The sequence below is a fragment of the Artemia franciscana genome, chromosome 11, assembly GCF_032884065.1.
Source record: "Artemia franciscana chromosome 11, ASM3288406v1, whole genome shotgun sequence".
Lineage (NCBI taxonomy): Eukaryota > Metazoa > Arthropoda > Branchiopoda > Anostraca > Artemiidae > Artemia > Artemia franciscana.
Window position 1 is genome coordinate 48,043,795 of NC_088873.1, and position 25,432 is coordinate 48,069,226.

Sequence of the window (25,432 nt, forward strand, 5' to 3'; positions counted from 1 at the left end):
CACGCACCCGTGGTTTGTATTCCGGCAAAAAATACGAAATTCCACATTTTTGTAGATAAGAGCTTGAAATTTTGCTATAGGGTTCTCTGATACGCTGAATGCAATGGTGTGATTTTCGTTAAGATTCTATGACTTTTAGGTTTCCCCCTATTTTCCAAAATAAGGCAAGTTTTCTCAACTTTTGATGACACAGACAAAATATGATGAAACTTATATATTTAAAATCAGCATAAAAAAACCAATTCTTTTGATGTATCTTTTAGCATCAAAATTCCATTTTTTAGAGTTTCGTTTACTATTGAGCCGGGTCGCTCCTTACTACAGTTCGTCCCACGAACTGTTTGATATGCCAAGCTACAAGTTTTCCAGAAAAAACATTGAGCCGTTTTCGTGAACATACATACATATGAAATTATTGCTCACTTACATATATATATATATATATATATATATATATATATATATATATATATATATATATACATATATATATATATATATACTAGCTGTTGGGGTGGCTCTTCGTGCCACCCCAACACCTAGTTGGTGGGGCGCTTCGCGCCCCCCCCCAAGCCCCCCCGCGTGCGTAAGTCGTTACGCGCCATATTAGTTACGCGCCATTGTAGTTGTGTCCCTGTGTCCCACCTGTGAATAGAGATAGATATAAATATATGTTTTTAACTACGTAAAACATGCGAATATACAACATTCTTCGCTGTCCCATTGTCTGTGCATATAAATAGATTGTCAGGTTTACTGACTCTTGAACATGCAACATATAATTGTCCATGGGAAAAACAATCCGTATTCAGATCTATACCTCATTACTCTAATAATGACGACCGGGGTGTCCCGGTCGTCATTCGTGTCCCGGTGTCCCGGTCTGTAATTTCTATTCGAACAATCCCTGTGTCCCGGTCGTCATTTATATATCCCGCATGTGCCCCCGGCGTCCCCGTTATAGTTGTGTCCCTGTGTCCCGGTCGTCATTTATATTCCCTGTGTCCCGGTCGTGATTTGTGTCCGGGTGTCCCAAATCCCAAAGTCAAAATCCCAAACCCAATCATCAGCGCTATCATTTTCAGTTTTGATATATTTTGACTCTCGCTGTCCAGGTGGATTTTCATCTAACTGCGCGGTTTTGCGTTCTTTAGCCGCAAGCCTGTTTTCTTCCTGTTTTTGTGATTCCCCAGCACGCTTTCTTTTCTTACTTTCTCTATCAGCTGCAAGCCTGTTTTCTTGCTGTTCTTGTGATTCCTCGGAACGCTTTCTTTTCTTACTTTCTCTATCAGCAGCAAGTTTTTTGGCATAAACACTTTGAGCAGCTTCCTCGGCTGCTGCCATTGTAGGTTCTTCAGTCATTTTACAATTAAACATTTTTCCGTGAACAAATGTCTTAAATACCGTTAATGACGTCACTGTCATAGCAAAAATGACGACAAATAACTTCATGACGTCAGTCGACACAGAAACATGACGTCACCTGACAGACAGACACACAGACAGACAACTTATTTTTATATATATAGATATATATATATATATATATATATATATATATATATATATATATATATATATATATATATATTGAAGTGATTATGGATTTTGAAGTGATTAATTTCCCATTCCCTGAAAGAACTATACACTCAAATATCACATATTCGGCGTTTTTCTCACAGTTACTTCGATATGTAAGGATTTGTAGTAATTATATTGATTTTAAAAATAGATGTAAAATCTTAAACCAAAAATTGATATTAAGAGGTTTTTCTGCAAATAAATTAACTTGGCAATTTAAAAAAAAAATTCAGTTTTCATTATAGCGAACTTTTAAATAAATACCAAAAGAATTATCTAGAAATACTTAGAGAGATTATTGGTTAATTTTGTAGTTTCGCGAAAAGTTGATGCAGCGCCATTTATTTTGTGAATTGTGTCTAAAAGAGTGGATTTTTCAAAAATAGCCACATGGTACTGATGAAATCTGTAATTGTCTTAGCTCATTCAAGTTTTTTGTAAAGAGTTAATATTTGTGATTTGGTAAAATTTATCAAATTTAGTTTACCTACTGCTGCTAAGCAGAGGAATATATTAACAGGATAAGCTTGTTTTGGTGTTACTTGGTTGTTCTACATTTGCTTTTTTTCATAGGCATATATTTTGGGGGTGATACCTAACACGGGGAGACCATAGATATTCTGTGGTAAGCACAACACTTGACTGAGTAGAGAATTTATAGTGCCGAAACCCTATAGGCAAGTGCGTATTCTCCTGATGAGCGCTTGTCTTGGGTTGTTGCCTCTGAATTGTTTGTCTTTACTGTTTTTATTGTTTGGTAAATGACGACTTATACTTATTGACGACATGACTGCCTGTCCATGGGTTATTCTTTATGGTTGATTGTGTATGGCTATGCTGTTTGACCTATGTGATTGTATGGATTAGTAGGGTTAAGGCCTCATTCAAGTGCTGGTCTATATTAATCACTAATTTAGGAAAACAGTCTTCCTTCTCCTTCTGTCTTCCTTTTTATATATATATATATATATATATATATATATATATATATATATATATATATATATATATATATATATATATATATATATATATATATATATATGTTGGGGGCCCTTCGTGCCCCCCCAAGCCCCCCTGCGCGCGTAAGCCATCACGCGCCATTTTAGTTACGCGCCATTGTAGTTGTGTCCCTATGTCCCACCTGTGAATATAGATGTATATATATATATATATATATATATATATATATATATATATGTATATATATACTTATATATCTATGTTTTTAACTACGTAAAACTTGCGAATATACAACATTCTTTGCTGTCCCGTTGTCTGTGCATATAAATAGATTGTCAGGTTTACCGACTCTTGAACAAGCAACATATAATGGTCCATGGGAAAACAATCCGTATTCAGATCTATACCTCATGATTCTAATGATTGCCCTTGAGCTTTGTTGATGGTGATTGCTAATCGACCATTCCCTGTGTCGCCATCGTCATTTATATATCCCCCTGTGCCCCCCGGCGTTCCCTTCGTAGTTGTGTCCCTGTGTCCCGGTCGTCATTTATATTCTCTGTGTCCCGGTCGTCATTTGTGTCCCGGTGTCCCAGTCTGTGATTTCTCTTTGAGTGTCCCAGGCGTCATTTATATTCCTTGTGTCCCGGTCGTCATTTGTGTCCCGGTGTCCCGGTCTGTATATACATTCGTTTTTGAATTGGTCTTTTTTAAGTTTTTAGTTTTTTACCTTTTTTTAGTTTTTTTTAGTTATACCTCATGATTCTAATGATTGCCATTGAGCTTTGTTGATTGTGATTGCTAATCGAACATTCCCTGCGTCCCCGTCGTCATTTATATATCCCCCTGTGCCCCCCGGCGTCCCCGTTGTAGTTGTGTCCCTGTGTCCCGGTCGTCATTTATATTCCCTGTGTCCCGGTCGTCATTTGTATCCCGGTGTCCCGGTCTGTATATACATTCGTTTTTTTAGTTTTGTTTTTCTCCTTTATTTTTCATTTTTTTTCTTTTTATTTTTTTTTCGTTTTTCGTTTTTTTAGTTTTTTAGCTTTTCAGTTTTTTTATTAGTTTTTAGTTTTTTTTTTCTTTTTAGTTTTTTTGTAGTTTTTACCTTTTTTTAGTTTTTTTAGTTTTTTTTACTTATGTCCTGGTCGTCATTTATACTCCCTGTGTCCCGGTCGTCATTTGTGTCCCGGTGCTTTGTTGATGGTGATTGCTAATCGAAAATTCCTTGTGTCCCGGTCGCTTTCTCTTTGAGTGTCGTCATTTATATTCCCTATGTGCCGGTGTCCCGGTCGTCATTTGTGTCCCGATGTCCCGGTCTGTAATTTCGTCAGTCGAAAACATGACGTCAACATGACGTCATTCGACACACAAACATGACGTCACTCGACAGACACACACACACACAGACATTTTTATATATATATATATATATATATATATATATATATATATATATATATATATATATATATATATATATATATATGAATATAGAATATATATATATGAAATTACTTTGTTAATACCTCTTGGTGCAGGCCTGTAGATGTTAAGATACAAACAATCTTCACTTTGATTTCCAATAAATGAAATCAGCTTTTCCATCCTATTTAGCCAAAGCCGAGGTATTTGTTTCAGCCACTTTGTTCTGAAATAAAAGATAGCTCAAAATTAGTTGTGTTCTAGCTTAATGTAAAGGCCATTGAACAACAAGCAAAAAAATCTGACTGGTTATTTTTTTTTAATGCCATTTTGTTTAAATGTTGTTCATTTTGGACATACCTAGGTTAGATATGCTGGTAGTGAGGGTATATAAACCTGCCCTAAATTATTTCGGCTACTCCAAGGTCTCACTGTAGCCAATTCCTAGTATGAGAATTTATTTCGCAATTAAATGTTATTTACGCCGCATGAGCGACACTTACGTTTTGTCCTGGATTTCACGTTTTCCTCAGCTATACTGCTAATTTCAGCTTATTGGTACTTTAAAGTAGTCATATTGAGCCTTGTAAAGAAAAAGAGGGCCAATTTTCTATTTATATAAATTGGGCTCAAAGTTGGTCTGTGGGAACTCTGTCTCTCTTCTTGTCAGCTTTTTCGCGGAAAATAACAGGGGTTGTATTTTTTTTGAAGCAGAATCTAACGTGAATTTGCTATATGTATAATGAGAGTCAGAAAGTGGACCAGTTCCATCTATGGCTTTTCAGTAGAAGGGTGGGTAGACTTTTTTTTTAATTGATTGACTTGTCGTTTATAGGGCAATTTACTCTGATTACACGAGAATAAGGATTTTTAAAGACATAGTTTCCTTCTTCGACGTTTTTCATGTAAGTATCTAGATGTTCACGAAACATAATGGCACTTGATATTTCAAGTCAGCCTCTGAGAAACATAATGGCACTTTACAAAATGGATTGAGAGGAAGAATTTTTAAATGTATAAGCTGCCTCTGAGTCTGCCTTCCTTCCACACTCAAAATTCAGAAGCACAAAGAATAGTAAACAGTTTTAATTATCATGAATGAGTAACTATATGGGGTAATTTAGCTGTTTTGTTCAGCCTTTAGTATTGTTTTAATCATTTGAGGGTAGGGAAGATTTTCTTCTTCCAATGCTTACAAAACTATCACAAATAATAAGGCAGCAGAACGGCGTTGTCTCACTGGTACATGACAATCATTTGAGCGTGTACAAAGAATATAATTGCTAGAGCCTCAAATATAACGAAAGCAAAGAATCGGTGTTATTTTCTGAGGTGCAGTAACAAAGCCAAACTTTGCACCTTCATTTTTAGAAACTAGATCTCAGATAACATTGATTTCGTATTCAAGGAGGGGAAAGCAAAGTGAAGCAGCATTAGCTTTAATACATGAGGAATTCTACTAGTAAATAATTAATTGGGTACCAGGATAAAGAAAATAAAGTTAGTTTTGAGACATAATTTTTTGAACTTGTGTTTTTATAATTATTTACATAATTTTTTGAAATTGTTTTTGAGCACTTAATATTTTGAGGAAACGACAGTTGTAGCACTAGTCGATGGTAAATAAAGTTATAATGTGGCTCCAGCTATATTTTTTTCTATGAAGTCCACCAAAGACTGTTGCAAAAATACACGGTACTCTAGCAATCTAAATATAGTTTTGATGTTTTATTAAAATTAAAATAAAACATTAGAGCTGACGTCAGTTTTTTATCTCTTTTCATCTTCGTGTACCACAGTTGGGCCAGTTAGGAGATATTAGAAGTCATCAAAGCTGAAAATGAAGAGGGTGAAAATTTATAAACCTATGGTGTTTCAGTCCTTACTATTAAAAGGGAAGTGGCCATTCTGCCTGACTATCCCCTAATCTGTGGAATAACAGAAAATATCCCACAAGAAAAATAAATATCACACTTCCAAATTACCTTATGACATTATAAAGAGCCTGAAAATGAAGTTAAGTTGGTTTTGAAGTTTTTTATCTTGAGGATATAATGATAAAGGTATACATAATACATCAGAAAATCGTGAAAATATGGGACCTGAAGGTTCCAACCCTGGAAACGTGGTTAATATCAAGTAAATCATCATGGTGTTTGTTTTTGATATGATTGATTGTTTGATATGATTGTTTATTCAGTCTCTGTTCGTTTTAGGTTTCATTTATTCTTTAATAGTAATTTCTGGTCGTTTTGACTTATACTTATTATGATTTTTGCTTCGGCTGATCTCAAATTTAACACGACCTTTTATTTGAAATTTTTTTCACAAATTTTTATTTTAATTAATTCCTGTTCGTTTTTGATTGCCAAAGTTTCAAGTTTTTCAAAGTTCTACATTTCAAAACCAAATTTTTTTCAGCATCAAAGTTTCAATCCCTAAAAGTAACAATATTAAATTATCAAATCATCACAGTAAAGAAAGTATGAAAGTAACAATATACCATTTCCTTAGCTTAAAGCCCTTGTCCCATAATTCAAACTTGCCTCTAAATCAGTAAATCCAAGTTTCAAAGTAAACAAAGTAATGAAGCAACAATAAGCAGCTTGCAAATCTCACAGCTCTTTCTCTGGTACTGTGAGTGAGGTTTCAACCCAGGAAGCATAGTTATTTTGCCTTCGGAGTATTTTGAACAAAATGGCTAACTCAACTCTACCGTATACCACGGAGTAAAAGGGGGCGGGGCCGGTTGCCCTCTGATTACTTTTGACTCTTAAAAAAAAAAATTAAAGTTTCAATTTCCTATTGAATGGAACCCCTCCAAAATTAATTCGTCCAATGGGCAATCTGCTAAGCTACAAATCTTCCCCTGGGGGCTATAGGGGATTTTCAACCCCCTAAGTTATAGTTATTTGAATTTTGAACTATTTTGAAAAAAATGGCCATTTCAAAGTTTCATCAGATGCATTTGGGGAAAGAAGGATGCAAGGGAGGGGGATAGTTACCCTTTGAACTCTGTTGACTCGCAAAAAGGTTAAAAGAAATTTCAATTTCCAATTGAATGAGCCTCCTTGAAAGTTTATACAACCATTCCTTCCACAAGAACTTTAAAAGTTAAAGATGGGTAACTAGTATGATCTATAGTCCTTTTCCTGGGGGCTGGAAAGAGCGGTTCAGTCCCAGAACCATAGTTATTTGACATTGCTATTTTGAACAAAGTTGATATATCAAAATATCGGTCAGAATTATTTGGGGAAAAGAGGTTGTGGGGTGGGGAGGGGGTCTAGTTACATTCCGTTCAATTCTGACTCTTGGAAACAGACTAGAACTTATGGCTTCCCATCAAATAAGCTTCCTTCTAAGTTCTTACGATCACCGCTTTCATAGAAACTTGATATGCTCCTGAGGCACAGCTAAAAATCCTTATACTGAACTTCGGGAATTGTGTCGATCCCAAAGGCATTGTTGCATGAACTTTGGACTATTTTGAACAGATTAACTATCAAACAGTTCGTGGTAACGAACTGTAGTAAGGAGCGACCCGGCTCAATAGTAAACTAAACTCTAAAAAACGGAATTTTGATGCTAAGAGATACATCAAAAGAATTGGATTTTCTTGCTGATTCTAAATATATAAATTTCATCAAATTTAGTCTTTGTCATCAAAAGTTTGGAGCCTGAGAAAATTTGCTTTATTTTGGAGAATAGGGAGAAACACCCCCTAAAAGTCATAGAATCTTAGCGAAAATCACACCATCGTATTCGGCGTATCGGAGAACTCTATAGCGAAAATTTCAAGCTCCTATCTACAAAAATCTGGAATTTCGTATTTTTGGCCAGAAGACAAATCACTGGTGCGTGTTTATTTGTTTGTTTGTTTGTTTTTTTCCCCAGGGGTCATCGTATCAACCAAGTGGTCCTAGAATGTCGCAAGAGGGCTCATTCTAACGCAAATGAAACGTTCTAGCGCCCTTTTTAAGCGACCTAAAAAACTGAAGGGCACCTAGGCCCCCTCCCTCGCTCATTTTTTCCCAAAGTCAACTGATCAAAATTTTGAGATAGCCATTTTGTTCCGCATAGTCGAAAATCATAATAACTATGTCTTTGGGAATGACTTACCCCCCCACAATCCCTGGGGGAGGGGCTGTAAGTTACAAACTTTGACCAGTGTTTACATACAGTAATGGTTATTGGGAAGTGTGCAGACGTTTTCAGGGGGATTTTTTTTTGGTTTTGGGGGTGGGGTTGATCGGAGGGCGCTATGTGGGAGGATCTTTCCTTGGAGGAATATGTCATGGGAGAAGAAAAATTCAATGAAAAGGGCGCAGGATTTTCTAGCATTACTATAAAAAACAATGAAAAAAAAAAAACAACATGAAAACGTTTTTTTCGATTGAAAGTAAGGAGTAGCATTGAAACTTAAAACGAACAGAGATTATTACACATATGAGGGGTTCTAAAAATACTTTAGCATAAAGAGCGAGGTATTTAGGAGGAGATAAATACCTCGCTTTTTATGCTAAAGTATTTTTAGTAATTTCGCCTATTTATTCTACGGCCTTTCTGATTCAGGGGTCATTCTTAAAGAATTGGGACAAAACTTACGATTTCCAGTTCTATTGTAAATAGAAGATTCGAGTCAAAAGAATTCAAATTTGCCAAAAAAATTTTTAACCTAACCTGACCATGTTCCCAAACAGCAAGAATATCATCAACGAAACCAAACCAAATAGAGTGTTTTAAGGGGAAACTATTCAAAGCAGACTGTTTTATGAAATCCATGTAAAAATTTGCCAAAAAAGGAGACAAAACAGTACCCATGAGTAGGTCTTTTACCTTAAGGAAAAATTTTTCTCGAAACATAAAATATAAGGAGAGCTTGTTGCAAAGACGTACAAGCGTCATTATTGCGTCAATTTCCAAGGTTTATAATCTGAACAAGTAGAATTTTCCTCTAATTTTCTTTGTAAGGCCTGTTCACACTTATGGACATCGCATGAAGTTTACATGGAAATTGCATCAAAACTAGATAAGATAGTTTTTTCTGTTATGCTATGATTTTTCAGCTTCTCAACAGGATCTATGGAATTTTTTGTATAAGATTTCTGTGTTGTTAGAAGAGATTTGAAAATTGTAGCTAAGAATTTTCCTAAACCTTTAGCTGGAGAGCTATAAAATGCTACAATAGGACGTAACGGAGTATCCTTCTTATGAACTTTGGGTAGACCATAAAATTTTGGTGATGAACAACCTTTTGGGTAAAATTTTCTGTACATTTGAGGGGTGATTCGTCTATTGTCTTTTAAAATTTCTAATTCTTTTCTCAACTGCTTGGTGTTTTTATCTGTGGGATCAGTTTTAATTTCTTTATAAGTATTTTTATCCAATGAAGGGGTATTTATTTTATTTTGATAATCTGCAGAATCCATATTCACAACTGTGTTTATTTTGTCCGCTCTTGTAATTACTGTATTTTTATCTTTTTTGAAGTTTTGGAGGATTTTAATTTCTTCCTTTGATTGAGTTGTAAGCGACAATGACGGCTTATAATCAAGAATACTCTTTACTATTTCTCCTCTTAGTAGGTCTTGATTTTCAACTTCACTATGAGAGCTAAAAATACCGGACTCCACACTCGTAATAATTTCTGATATATTTACGTGTGTCTGAGCAATTGCAAATTTAGGTCCTTTTGATAGAATACTTAGCTCCATAGGTGTGAAAACCTTGGAGGATAGATTTCCCAATGGAGAGCCAGGACAAAATCTAGGAAGGAAAATCCGTGTTTGTTTAAAATGTTGAAATTACAGTTTTGAAAATTTTTCTTATAAGCAAGTTTTCGTTAAACTAAAAATGGGTCGGAAGACCTTTGTGAGATATTTAAAATTTAGATAAAATCTGGAACGGATAAATTCTGATGTAATAAAGGCTTGAAATTATATATTTTATTACTAAGGACATATCTTTTGGGTCTATGGTCTTTTAAAATATGTGTTAGAGTTTTGAAACCCATTCTTTGGCTAATTGGGCCTTCAGATTGTGTACCTAAGTGTAAATTGTAACGTAAAGAAGGAGGAAGAATTCGATTTCTTTTGAAAATTTGATGCCACTTTGAGTTCTTTTCACTCGAACCTTCAACTTACAATAGAACTAGAAGATTCAGGAAAGCTCCCTTTCTTGTACGTTTTAATTATAAAGAATATCCCTAGTCTTGAATTTTCTATATATAGAAAGACGACCCATAATGATCGGTATCTAAATTTCTCGTCAAATCACCCTCCTTGAGCAAAAAGATGGGTAGTAATTTCTTTAGTCGACAGGGTGCTAAAAATAAGTTAACATAATCATGTAAAAACCGAGTTAGATTATGTTATTGATATTCTATTCTGTAATGGCTACCCAATCAATCTCATTGAAAATATAATAGATGGACGAATAAAAAAGGTAAAACAGGAAATAGGGAGCCCGTCCCCCTTGATTCATTTACACTAGCAATCGAGAAAAAAAACTTTCACTACATTACCATACGTCTCGAAACTCAGCGACAAACTTAGAAAAATTTAAAAAAAAACATAATCTTTCTGTTTCTTTCAAAACTGAACAAAAAGTTGAACATTTTTTCAACTCGGGAAAGGATGAAACGGACCCTATACTAGATAGTGGTGTCTATAAAGTCCCGTGTTCATGTGGAAAATTTTTACATTGGCAGGACCCATCAACAACTAGAGGAACGATTGCATGAACACAAAATTTCAATAGATAAGTCCCTGAGATTGGAGATTATAAATGACAACCTCAATTTAGCTCTGGCCCAGCATATATACGAAAATCCTGACCATTTAGCTCTTTTTGAAGAGTGAACTTTAATATCTACCGTAAATGGCCAACCGCAATCTTTTAAAGATGCAATTTAGAAAAAAAAGAAATATAAATTTGGTTATAAATAGACACAGGAGATATTTTCTTAAGCCCAGTTTATAATAACTTAATATTAAAAGACTCTATGAATATTTTCGCCCAGTCTAATTTAAGACAACCTGTCCGGATATCTAATGAAAACCGAAATTGTAGACAGGCGAAATCTGTTGCAAGGCAAAGGATACTTATTCAATCTAATTGGTAACTTCTCTTTCATTGATTCCAAGTTGGTTTGCGTTGTTTGATTCAGTGTCTTTTTTCATCTCGTACAGTTCACTTAAAAAGGTTTGACTTTGTTGTTGTTTCATCTTTGTTTCTTTTTTTTCTTTTTCTTCTTTCTTATTTTTTTTAAGCACTGAGGACGACTTGACGGAGCTCCTTGTTGAAATATTTGCTCGTTTTTCATATTTTGCTTCTGGCTGATATTAAATAAAAAAAACTAATTTTTTTAGCTGAAAGCAAGGAGCGACGCAATCCCTCGCTCTTTACGCTAAAGCTTTCAATTGTTTGAAAAAGTAGACTTGTGGTAAAGAGTCAAACTTAGAACTAAAAAGTATTTTTAGAACCCCTCATATGCGTAATAATCTCTGTTCGTTTTACATTTCAATGCTATTCCTTACTTTCAATTGAAAACACGTTATCATGTTTTTTCATTGTTTTTTTTTATAGTAATGCTAGAAAATCCTGCTCCCTTTTCGTTGAATTTTCCTTCCCCCATGACATATTCCTCCAAGGAAAGATCCTCCCACATAGCCCCCTCCCATCAACCCCACCCTCCAAACCAAAAAAATCCCCTGAAAACGTCTGTACACTTCCAAATAACCATTACTATATGTAAACACTGGTCAAAGTTTGTAACTTACAGCCCCTCCCCCAGGGATGGTGGGGGGGGGTAAGTCATTCCCAAAGACATAATTATTATGGTTTTCAACTATGCAGAACAAAATGGCTATTTCAAAATTTTAATCTGTTGACTTTTGGAAAAAAATGAGCGTGGGAGGGGGTCTAGGTGCCCTCAAATTTTTTTGATCACTTGAAAAGGGCACTAGAACTTTTCATTTCCGCAAGAATGAGCCCTCTTGCGACACTCTAGGACCACTTGGTCGATACGATGAACCCTGGGGAAAAGAAAAAAAAACAAAAAAAAAGAAAAACAAACGAACAAATAAACACGCACCCGTGATTTCTTTTCTAGCAAAAAATACGATATTCCACAGTTTTTTAAATAGGAGCTTCAAATTTTTGCTATAGGGTTCTCTGATACGCCAAATGCGATGGTGTGGTTTTCGTTAAGATTCTATGACTTTTAGGGGATGTTTCCCCCTATTTTCCAAAACAAGGCAAATTTTCTCAGGCTCGTAGCTTTTGATGACAAATACTAAATTAATTGAAACTTATATATGTAGAATCAGCGTGAAAATTCAATTCTTTTCATGTATCTTTTAGCATCAATATCAGTTTTTTAGAGTTTAGTTTACTATTGAGCCGGGTCGCTCCTTTCTACAGTTCGTTACCACGAACTGTGTGATACAGTAATGGTTATTGGGAAGTGTACAGACGCTTTCAGGGGGATTTTGGTTTGGTTTGGGGGTGAGGTTGAGGGGAGGCGGCTATATGGAGGGATCTTTCCTTGGAGGAATATGTCATGGGGGAGGAGAAATTCAATGAAAAGGGCGCGGGATTTTCTTGCATTACTATAACAAAAACAATGAAAAAATAAACATGAAAAAGTTTTTTCAATTGAAAGTAAGGAGTAGGATTAAAGCTTAAAACAAACAGAGATTATTACTCATTTGAGGGGTTCTAAAAATACTTTAGCATAAAGAACGAAGTATTTAGGAGGAGATAAATATCTCGCTTTTTATGCTAAAGTATTTTTAGTAATTCCAACTATTTATTCTACGGCCTTGCTGATTCAGGGCTCGTTCTTAAAGAATTGGGACAAAACTTAAGATTTAGTGTAAAGTTTGAGGTATTAACGAGGGGAGAGACAACCTTATATACATATTAAAAAAAATAAGAATCTAAAGGTTTGTTACGTAAGTTAATTCTTAAGTTACGTATATTTTTTACTAATAAAAACGTTCGTTAAAAATTAAAAGTTCCAGTTGCCTTTTTAAGTAGCCGAAAAATTCGAGGGCAACTATTCCTCCTTCCCCACCCCTTATTTCTCAAAATTGTCTGATCAAAACTAAGAGAAAGCCATTTAGCCAAAAAAGAATTAATATGCAAATTTTATTTTAATAATTTATATGCGGAGAGCCAAAATCAAACGTGTATTAATTCAAAAACGTTCAGAAATTAAATAAAAAACCCAGTTTTTTTTTAAGTGAATGCAAGGAGCGACATTAAAGCTGAAAACGAACATAAATTACTCCGTATATGAAATGGGTTGTCACTTCCACAATCCTTCGCTCTTTACGCTACAGTTTGACTTTTTGCCACAATTCTACTTTTTAAAACAATTAAAAACTTTAGCGTAAAGAGCGAGGGATTGCGGAGGTGACAACCCATTTCATATACGGAGTAATTTCTGTTCGTTTTAATCAATGAAAAGCTGACAGTTCTTGCTAGCATGAAGCAGAAACATAAATTGCCTGCTGAATCTTGTAATGAAGATTTACTGAAAGATAAAATAAAAAGTTTCTTGAACAGTAAAAGTGACAATAACTGAGAGCCTAAGCATAAAGGGGCTTTTCCACCCCCAAATTGTTTTCTAACAATATTAACTAACAAATACTTGTTTGGAAGGCGGAAACAGAATTGTTAGTTAACAGAAATTGTTAGCTAACAATTCTCGAACCCTGATATTTGTCGGGGAATTCAAACGAAAATTCTAATCTTGATAGTGATGCAGTGAGTTTACCTCAGCTCGATAATACCCACCTGACGCTGAAGCTTTGAAATTCAAATAATAGAATATTTCAAAGTGATCACATCTCTTAGAAAAACAAAATTTAACTATTAATGCCAGCAAGTGAAACAAAGACAAAGGGACCTAGTATTGATTGGCAAAGTATTAGTGTATTGAATTTAGGTGAAAACTAAGACACCAATACATAAGCTTTCCCGAAGTTACTGTTTAGTGCATTTGCATAAATTATCCTATGATTGGAGGAAGTGGATCGACTTAGTAAGACATTACAATTTGACTGCATGAGCAAAACTGTCAGGTTGTTGATAATATCAAATTGCCATGACTTTTAGGTTGTCCATACCTCTTTCTAACAACTTAATTTACGTGACTGATAGACTGAGGAATCAATTTAATTGACGAAAAATGTAATGTATCGTATAAATGTAATGTATCGTATATGTATCGTAATGTAGCGCGGAAAATGTAATGCATCGTATAATGTAATGTAATGTATAAAGTATCGTATGAACGTAACGTATCGTATGAACTAAAGTTTTCAAAAATGTATGAACGTGGCAATTTTGTTGTTTTTCTATTCTTTCAATAAAAGAATTGATTTTCATCCAATGAGATTGTCAGAAAAGATGCCTCAAAATCTAGAAGGGGAAGAGAAGAAAAATGAGAAATAGTAGCAGTTTTCGATTCTCTGTCAATATTTTAAGCATAAAAAGTATCCATCCTGTTTATTTCTGAATATTTTGTAGTAAATTCCCCAACAATTTCCTTCAACAAGTAATCAATTTGTTAGAAAAACCCTATAACAATGTTGGCTAACAGTTTTTAGTTGGACAGTAGAAAAACGATTTTTGGAGAAATGTTAGCTAACAGTTATCTATTGGACAGCAGAAAAACCTCTTAAAAGAAGATTGCCTGAAGTCTACAACTGATCAATTGGATGTTATCAGGCAAGATATTTATGCTGCTCTCAAAATTGATTTAAAAATCTTGCTAAAAAAAGCTTTGGCTGAAAAGGCTACGAGGACTCAAAAGCTGGTAAACAACGTTTTCGAAGTTTGAACTCGGCCTTGTCCAAGTCCAGTCCTAGTTGAGACCCATCCAGACCGATGTTACAAATATTAATGTCCATTTGGAGCAGCAATCTATCACAAACCGAATTATTGTATTTGGTGTTCGTGAATGTGGCACATCTGAAGTCAATGAAGCTACCTTCCTAAGAACCTTTGACGAAAAACTTTCTGGCATCCAAGAAAATTTTAAATTATCCCAAATAATGACTTTAAAAAATCAAAAAATTATCGACCAATTATAGTAGATTTTGCAAATCTAAGAATAGGACAATTAATTTTGAAAAATTAAAAAAGATCTCAAGGAATCTGGAACACTATTTCTATTTCTACCACTCATTGTGATATAACTCGTCCCCCTGATTGACATGCACGATTCTTGGGTATTTTATTGGAAGAAAATCCTTCTTTCAAACGTCTTTGTTCTTGTGAAATTTTAGCTCTCCAGAAATCTAGGAGTTTTTTGGAAGCCTAGTCATTGTTTTCCTGGTTCCTTAATAAAGATCTTCTTTCACTCTCTCATTCAACCTTTTATGTACAACAGTTTTGATTCAGCCCTGGCCCAGCATATATACGAAAATCCTGACCATTTAGTTCTTTTTGAAGAGGCAACTTTAATATCTACGGTAAATGGCCTACCGAAATCTTTTAAAGAGGCAATTGAGATAAAAAAAACATGTAGAAAGAAATTTGGCTATAAATAGAGACACGGGAGATATTTCCTTCAGCCCAATTTATAGTAATTTAATATTAAAAGATTCTATGAATATTTTCGCCCAGTCTAATTTAAGACAACCTGTCCGCATATCCGAGGACCTGAGGTGGAAAATCTTATATACCTCGGGGCATAACTTCCAACCCTTCCTCTGGCTTTTACTCAGAAGTTTTCTGTTATCTGATCGTTTGACTATTTGGAACGAAATGACAATCTCAAAATTTTGACCAGATGCATTTGAGGGAAACAGGGTGTGGGGGTGAAGATTCCCCTGATCACTTTTGACGATTAAAAGGGGTAATGAAACTTCAATTTAGAATTGAATTAGCACCCTCTGAATTTTATAAAACCATCCCTTCCATAAAAACCACATATGCTCCTAGGGCATAACTTACAACACTTACACCCAGGCTTTGAGGTTTTTTTTCCACGCTTGTGTTTTGTTATCTGGCGTTTGAACCATTTGTATCCAAATATCTATCTCAAAATTTTGTCGAAATTTATGCATAAACAGGGTAATGAGAGAGGGCGGGGGGCTATTTAACCTCCGATCGTTTTGACTCTTATAAAAGATACTATAACTTCCGATTTAAAAAGCAGATATAACCCTTCCAAAGTTTATAGGACCACCCCTTCCATATGAAGTGCCTCCGGAACAAAATAAACAAATAAATTATAAAGCATTGAAGCCTCATCGATCGCCTTTAGTGTAGGCAACGCTATAGCGCTGTCATCTCATAATTTTGATTGGATGTATTTGATGAAATGAAAGGAATGAGGGGGAGCGTGTTTCCTTCAATCACTTTCGACTATCAAAAGGGCACTAGAACTTTCAATTCCCAATCGTGTCAGCTCCGTTCGAAGTTTCTACGACAACTCTTTCTATAAGAAGTGGCCTTATCAGAAAACGAAATATATTTTCCCAACAGTGTTCTTTACCGACGCAGCGCTATTGCGCTCAGACATCATAAAATGTATATATTTTATTTATGTTTTTACTTATTTATTTATCACCCGTTATTCCAACAGAAAAGACAAAAAAGAAAAGAAAAAATTACACTTCCGCACAAAGAAGAAAAATAATAACTATGAACTAAAAACTCACCAACCTACAACTGAATGTACGTACATATAAATACACCTAAACTTTGATGATTTTGCTCCAGGGGTGGATTGAAATTTTCAATTATTCTCAATAGTCAGTTTGGAAATGGCAAGCTCACGATCAGTTATTTTAAACTTATTAATCATTTTGGTATTCCTTTTCCAAGGGAGAAACCGAAGTAAATATTTAGAAAATCTGAAGAAAGTGGACCTGAGTTTACTTTTTTCCTCAGTTGAATTTTTCCAAAAAGGGACTAGGTAAAGTAATTGAGATATTGTAACATAATTATAAATTGACGCTAGGATTTTTGGGTTAAAACGCGTGATATTTTTTTAAATGTTCAGAACGAGCCGGCGGGTGTGTTTCAGTGAGGAGCCAATGGGAAGACCAAGATAAACAACACTTTCAACGGGTCTTAGACAACTATCACCAATAACAATGGTGGGCAAGGCCCTTCAGCTTTCCTTCAGTTCCTAATAGGAATCTATTTTTTAGGAATCTTGATCTTTGCAACAACGATGCCGCTAATATCATTGTTCCATCAAATAAACTGAACAGTTCTTGATAAGTCGGTAGACATAGCAAGATATAGGTACAAATTTTGGTGATATTCTCTGTAGGTTGGTATTTCTTCGGGCATTTTATGCTGTAGCAAGTATGCCCCGCTATATTACATTCAGAACAAAACATACGCTCTGAGCAAGGATTGTTACGATCGAAAGTTTGATTTACTGATCCAAATCTTGAACAGGTGTGTCTGTTGGGGCAGTCTTTAGCTATATGTCCACGGTAATGAAACGAGATACAGCGTTTCGGCAGGGATAAATATCCCTGAACGGTAAAAATATCCCCGTACAAAATCCCCCCAAGCTGAAAATTCGTTCTCCCCTCCCCATATGAAAAGTTTATGCATACTTCCCAATACCAAACACTATACGTAAGCTCTGCGCATATTTTATAACTTAAAGACCTCCCATAGAGGCTCTGGGGGTCATGTTATCTCCAAAGACATAGTTATTGGGCCTTTCAACTATGCTGAACAAAATAGTTATCTCAAAACTTTGACTGGACGATTTTGGGAAAAAAGTGGTATGAGAGGGGACCTAGATGTCATCCAATTTTTGGTCACTTAAGAAGGCAACCAGAACTTTTAATTTTCGTTCGAATAAGCCCCTCACGATATTGTAGGCCCACTGGGTCAATACGATCACCCATGAAAAAGAAACAGAAAAAAAAACAAAACAAATGAACAGGAATCCATAATCTTTTTTCTGGAAAAAAAACTTTTTGCAGATAGGAGCTTGAAACCTCTACAGTATAATTTTGTGATACGCTAAATCTGGTGGTGTGATTTTTAATTAGATTAAACAAAAAAACAAGTTTTTCAACTAAAAGTAAAGAGCGGCATTAAAAATCAAAAGGAGCAGAAATTATTCCGTATTTGACAGGGACTGTTCCCTCCAAAATGCCCCGCTCTTTACGCTAAAGGTTTTTACTGTTTTAAAAAGTAAAGTTGAGAAAGAGAGAGAGAGTCAAACTGTAGCGTAAGGAGCGGGGCGTTTAGGAGGAACAGCCCCTTTCAAATACGGAGTAGTTTCTGTTTGTTTTAAGTTTTAATTCATTCTTGAATTTCAGTTTAAAAAACTTGTTTTTTATTTAATTTCTGAAGGTTTTTGAATTAATACATGTTTTATTTTGGCTCTCCGCAATTGAACAATTAAACATAATTTCTATATTAGTTTCAATTGTGGCTAAATGGCTTTCTCATGGTATTAATCGGACGATTTTAAGAAAAAAGGGGTGGGTAGGAGGTTACAAATCTTTTGGTTACTTAAAAAGGCAACTAGAACTTTTAACTTTTTAACGAACGTTTTTATTAGTAATAAATATACGTAACTTATGTAACTTACGAATAACGCGAAGAGCTTCATTATTCGTATATTTTTATTACGTATATGATAGGGTTCGCCCCCTCGTCAATACCTCGCTCTTTATACTAAAGCTTAAGTTTTATCCCAATTCTGTGAGAATGCCCCCTGAATCAAAAAGGTCGTAGAATAAATAGTTGACATTTCGAAAAATATTTTAGCGCAAAAAACATGGTATTTAGAAGGAGATGAACCTCCTCATATGCGTATTAATTTCTGTTCGTTGTAAGTTTTAATGCTGCTCCTTACTTCCAGTTGAAATTTCTTTTTCATATTTACTAAAGTTTTTTTCTTGAAGAATGCTAGAAAATCCTGCGTGCCCTTCATGGAATTTCTCTTCCCCCATGATAAATACTCCATGGAAAGATCATCCCACTAACCCCCTCTCCTCCGTCCCCTCTACCTAACCAGAAGAAATTCCCCTGAAAACGTCCGAACACTTCCCAGTAACCATTTCTATATGTACACAATGATCAAAGTTTATGACTTGCAGCCCCTCACGCGGGGACTGTGGGGGAGTCAAGTCATCCCCAAGGACATGATTATTAGGTTGTTTGATCAAAATTTTTTTGGTTGTTCTCAAAATTTTTATCCAGTGACTTAGGGGAAAAACAAGCATGGGAGGGGGCCTAGATGCCCTCCAATTATTTGGTCACTTAAAAAGGGCACTAGCACTTTTAATTTTCGTCAGAATGAACCCTTTTGCGACATTCTAGGACAACTGCGTCGATACGATCACCCCTGGAGATAAAAATAAACACGAACCCGTGATCACTTCTGGCAAAAAATACGAAATTCCACATTTTGTAGATAGGCGCTTGAAACTTCTACAGTAGGGTTCTCTGATACGCTGAATCTGATCGTGTGATTTTTGTTAAGATACTATAACGTTTAAGGGATGTTTCCTCCTATTTTCCGAAATAAGGCAATTTTTTTCAGGCTCGTAACTTTTGATGGGTAAGACTAAATTTGATGAAACCTATACATTTAAAATCAACCTAAAAATCCAATTCTTCTTATGTATCTATTAGTATCGAAATACAGTTTTTTAGAACTGTACCCCCCTTTGTTTTTATAGAAAACCAGACATATTTTCTCCGGCTCCAAACCTTTGATGGGCAAATTAAAACTTAATGAAACTTATTTATTTGAAATTAGCATAAAAATTTAATTCTTCTGACATATTTATTGGTATCGAAATTCCGTTTTTTAAAGTTTCAGTTACTATTTAGCCGTGTCATTCCTTACTTACAGTTCGTTACTACAAATTCTTTGGTAATTTTAGAATCGATTGGCTATATCCGAATTTTTATTCGATATGAACTTGACCTTCTTTGGGTCAAAATTTTTGTTTTGTGCCAAAAAAAAATAGATTACGCCACTTTGCTTTGACAAGTTTTTTTATTTTACTTGAAAGAGCATTAGAACTATTCATTTCCAGTTCGCATATATAGTCTAACAGTTTTCTAAGAATATTGGTTTGCCATAGTTCTCCAAGGCCCAAGATAACTCTTAGACAATTCGTTCACTTGCAGTTATTGATTTTATTTTTATTTTTTGTATTGCCATGTTTGTAAGGAACATATTTAAGGTTTTATAATATTATAATCCGTGGTATTAAACAGGACTTCCATTAATGTATGGGGCTGAGGGGAATACGACATTGACTCAAATTATATCGCAGTTTTATTGTGCAAGGTTGAGTCATAGCGGACTTGAGTCTTTACAATAAGTCTTTATGATATGAGCAGGAACTTTTTATTAACTACCGTTGGGATTCACCAGTTTTCTCAGCGAAAAATGTTTTATATGGCCTCTAGTAAGGCTTCAAAACAAAAGAAAAGGCAGAGCTAGCAACGTCCTTTTTCAATTTATTACAGTAAACTAGCTACTTAAAAAAATATTAAAAATCAATACCCAGTTAAACTTTGAAATAAGAAGGTGGGGGAGTAGATAAGAATAGAGAATGCTTTAAATTGACGCCTTAGCCTTTTTTCTAGAATAACAAATCTTTCTTAAACAAATAACTTTTGGATGCATACTGAACCTATTGTTTCAGAATGACTTTTTAACCATCCATCTGCTGCTCTTCAACATTTGTCTTTTCATTTTATTTTTAATGTTTGCAAGAGTTACAAATGTAACCAGAAGCTTTAAACGGGTTCAATATTAACATATTTACGAAAAAGTTGTCATCATTTTGGTTCAATTTTCATGAAGTAAAATAATCGATTTAATTTGAGGTTTTTGAATAAATGGAGCATATGGCAATCGTTCCTTTTTGTAATAAAATTAAAAAGCAAAGATCTTTGAAATAAAATTAAGTAGATAATATTAAAAACTAAAACGAACAGAAGCTATTCCATATGTGAGTGATGTTACCCCATCCTCCACCCTTACTCTTTACATCCAAAATCTTCAAATTCTTTAAATTACTTTTCATCCATCTTCAACACCTCTTGTGTTTTCACAGAATAAAAAAAAAAATTGGTGAAACACAAATTATAGTATAAGACGAAAGGCTTGAAGAAGGGGCAGACCCCTCGTATAAGTGTTTCTCCGCTCTTTCACTTAAGAATTTTTTTTCATTTTTTCCTAATTTTGGACACTTTAAAAATTTTTACAAAGAATCCCCTCCCCCTTGTATATATTTTGCCACGGAAAATCCCTCCAAGAAATGTTTTTCTCCATAGAAAATTCTTCCCGAGGAATATCCCCCCTTAAAAACTCCCCTCTAAAAATTTCTGTATATTTCCCAATAACAAATAATGTGTGTCATCAATGGGCAAAGTCCTTAAAAAGTCACTTTCGAATTTCGTTTGAATGAGCCCTATCTCGATCTTCTTGGAAAATTGGGTTGATACCATCACTCCCGGGGAAAAACAAACACATAAATAAACACGCATTGGGTGACCTTTATTCTGGCAAAAAATACAAAATCCTCATTTTTGTCGGTAAGTGCTTAAAATCTCTACAGAAAACTTATCTGATATGTTTAATCTGATGGTTACCATGGAATGTTTGATTTTTGTTTGCCTGTTTTTGTAGTTGTAAAAAAGATAATTGTCATTTAAATTCAAAGCAACTCGTTACAAAGGATGAATAGGTTATTTTAGATTTAGCATATGTTTTCGTGACTTCAATGTTGTCAGCCTTGGTTTTATTCATTATCAGCAGCTACTGAAATACCTCTAATTTACAACTTACTAAATCAAGCACAATAAAAGTGAAGTACAAATTCAGTTTCCTAAAACGATACCTACGTAAAATAAACCATATACTAGCCTGTTGGTTACATCAGGAGGAATTTGGGGACAAGCAGGCCCGTGCATGGCCGCTAACTTAACTCCAGTCCATGAGCCTGGTGAGGCTGGTGGCAATAGTCTCAAGGAGCCGACGGGGGCTGATGCGTATGGGACTCCAAGAAAAGCTTCAACTGAGGCTATTTTGACTTCACCTGTAAATAAACCATTAAAAGTAACGAAAACTGATTAAACTAGAAATGTTACCTAGAAGATTAATGAACACATTCTTTCTTCCTCTTATTTTATTGGTTTACTTTTTATTTCCTTGTATTTCTCCTTTAGTTCTAAATTCGTCTTTATGTGTGCTCTAGGAATTTGGAAGTATTTATAATTTGGCACTAGCTACAGTGTCTTGAATTCTATTTTTAAATTGCATAAATAAGTGGAAATGACACCCTCCAAGGATAATTGAAATACAATGCTATGCTTCAAGGCTGCAAAAATTGAGTGCAAGATATTTCGCCTATCTTTTACTGATATTTTTCTCCTTGACGAATTTCCACTGTTCAGTAGTATTTCCTTCTATTGTTGTGACAGAACCTTCACATCAGTCTTTCAAGCTTCAGATGTAAATTTGTAACTTTGTTTAGGTATTATACAGTATCAAGGAAAAAAATTATATTAATGTCATTAGCCTGTTTTGATTTGTTTTTTTATGTAATTACTTTGTACCTTGTTCGGATTGTTGCCATTAAAATTGATTAATAAAAATAAAAAGTGACCGATGGTAATTTAGAATTTTTTCTAATTTTCCGGCAAGATTCTTTAGATCTTTCATAATTTTTTTTTACACTTAATTGGGTTTCAAATCTTTTATTGGCTATTGTTTGGATTTTGGTTTATTCCTTACTTTCATTTTGTTTGATAATAGATAATCACACAAGGGCCAAGCCTCTCATAAACGTTTGACATTATTTTCCCAATTTTCCCTTCATCAAAACACCTTTTGAATGTATTTTTTTTAGCTAACAAGTTTGAAACAAAGTATCAATGATAACATTTACAAGGCTGAACTTCTATCTTGTAATACTTACTCAAGTGATGATCCTAATAAAAAATTAAATTAATAAGTGAGTTTTTTCAATTGAAATTAAGGAGCAATATCAAAATTTAAAACGGACAGAAGTTATTCCTAATGAGAGGAGGGATTTGCAATCCTCAGTACCTACCTCTTCGCACTAAGGTTCTTTTTAGAAATTTTAAAAAGGCTTTTTATATTAATTAAAAAGCCCTCGTGTTTTAGGAGTTGTTCTTGTAGAATCTAAGACAATGATCAATCTAAGACTAAAACAATCTTGGCATATAATATGATATTTCGGCCATTTTATGTCAAAATGGCTTCTCATTCCCCTCAGAGGAAATTAATTCCAACATCAAATACCCCTCCCCTCCCCACTAGGAAAATTCTTCCAGGAAAATTAAATTTTAGCTGAAAATACCACAGGAAAATTTCTTGCGGATGGTTCCAGATTAATTTTTTTTTTTCATAATACACTTTCATTTGAAAGAGACCTTAATCTGTGTTTTATTCTGATAATCATGCCAGAAATACCCTCCTCCGAGGAGAATTGTTCGCAAAGATACCCATGACCCCTCATAGAAAGTTTCTTCCGAAGAAAATTTTCCTCTTGAGGATTTATCCCATTGAGAGCTCCCCCATGGATAATTTTTTCAGTTGAAAATCCCCCTACGGAAAGATACTGTAGATTATTTTTACCCGATAAAATTTTCCTTTAACAATAACCCGTAACATCTCTAATCTGGGGGAAACAAAGAAAGAAAGAAAAAACAAATAAACAAGCATCCGTGATACCTTTGGCTAAATTATAAACTTCCACTTTTTTACATGGAAGCTTGAATTTTCTACAATGAGTTTCTCGGATACGCTGAATCTATTGGGTTTGTTTCAATAGGATTCCTTGACTTTAAGGTGGTGTTTCGTTTCATTTTTAAGAATCAGAAAAAGCTTCTTAGGCTCCTAGCTAATATCGGTTACACTACGCTTACTGAATCCTATATATCAGCATAATAAGCCAATTCTTTAGCTATTTTAAATAAACAAGAGCTAAGAACTCATATGGCACTTGTAACGAGGCCGGAAGAGTCAAGAGCTAAGAGCTGATATGGCTTGAGCTCTAGCGAAATTCTAAGAATCAATAGATTCATTTAAAAGGTAAATCAGAGGCTTAATGGCCATTGGGATTTTATATAAAAGCTCTGAGACACGAGGTCCTTGTAAATATCAAAATTCATATAGATCCAATCACCCACTCATAAGTTATAACTACCTCTTTTTATAATTTTTCCTCTTTCTTCAGACCCCCCCCCCCAGATGGTCAAAATTGGAAAAACGATTTTATCAAGTCAAATTGTGCAGGTCCCTGACACGCCTACCAATTTCCATCGTCCTAGCACGTCCAGTAGCACCAAACTCGCCGAAGCACTGGACCCACTCCTAACTCCCCCAAAAAGAGCATATCCAGACCGGTTACGTCAATCACGTTTCTAGGACATTTGTTTATTCTACCCACCAAGTATCATCCCGATCTCTCCACTCTAAGCATTTTCCAAGATGTCTGGTTCCCCCCTCCAACATCCCCAATGTCACCAGACATGGTCGAACTGAAAATACGAGCTTTGAAACATGGTTTTCTTCTAAATATTAAATTTCCGTAAGATCCAGTCGCCCGCTCTCAAGTTAAAAATTCCTTCATTTTTTTTTCTGAAATAACACCCCCCCCTCAACTCCCCCAAAGAGAGTGGATCCGTTCCAATTATTTCAATCACGTATCTAGGACTTGTGCTTATTCTTTCCATAAAGTTTCATCCCGATTTCTACACTCTAAGCGTTTTCCAAGATTTCCGGTTTCCAAGATTTCTGTTTCCCACCTACAACCCCCTATGTCCCCAAATCCGATTCAAATTAAAAGTGAAGCATCTGATACATAAAATCTTTCTATATATCGAGTATCATTAAGATCCGATCACCCATTCGTAAGATAAAGATACCGCAATTTTCACGTTTTCCAAGATTTCTGGTTTTCCCTTCCAGCTCCACCCAATGTTACCGGGTCTGTTCGGGATTTAGAATAAGAGCTGTGGAATACAAGATCCTTCTAAATATCAAATTTCATTAAAAGCTGATCACCCCTTCTTAAGTTACAAGTACCTCATTTTTTCTAATTTTTCCAAATTAACCCCCTCCCAACTCCCCCAAAGAGATCTCTTCACTCTAAGCCTTTACCAAGATTTCCGGTTCCCCCGCCCCAAATCCCCCCAATGACACTGGGTCCAGTCGGATTTAAAATAAGATATCTGAGTTACGACGTCCTTCTAAATATGAAGTTTCATTAAGATCCGATCACTCCTTCGTAAGTAAGAAATACCTCATTTTTTCAAATTTTTCAGAATTAACACTACCCCCAACTCCCCCAAAGAGATCGGATCCGTTCTGGTAAGATCAACCGCGTATCTAGGACTTGTGCTTATTTTCCACACCAAGTTTCATCCCGATCCCTCCATTCTAAGCGTTTTTCAAGATTTTAGGCTT

At 35.0% G+C, this 25,432-nt stretch overlaps 1 protein-coding gene across 11 annotated transcripts in view; it reads right to left on the reverse strand.

Moving 5' to 3' along the window:
* Positions 1-25,432, reverse strand: part of LOC136033317 (neuroligin-4, X-linked-like) — a 185,402-nt gene that overhangs the window by 106,560 nt on the left and 53,410 nt on the right. For all 11 annotated transcript variants that reach the window (XM_065714108.1, XM_065714110.1, XM_065714104.1 and 8 more), the window contains 2 exons: positions 21,863-22,034; positions 4,074-4,195 (listed from right to left, as the gene is read on the reverse strand). In XM_065714108.1, the coding sequence (XP_065570180.1) occupies positions 4,074-4,195; positions 21,863-22,034 (294 nt within the window). The remainder of the gene's footprint in view (positions 1-4,073; positions 4,196-21,862; positions 22,035-25,432) is intronic.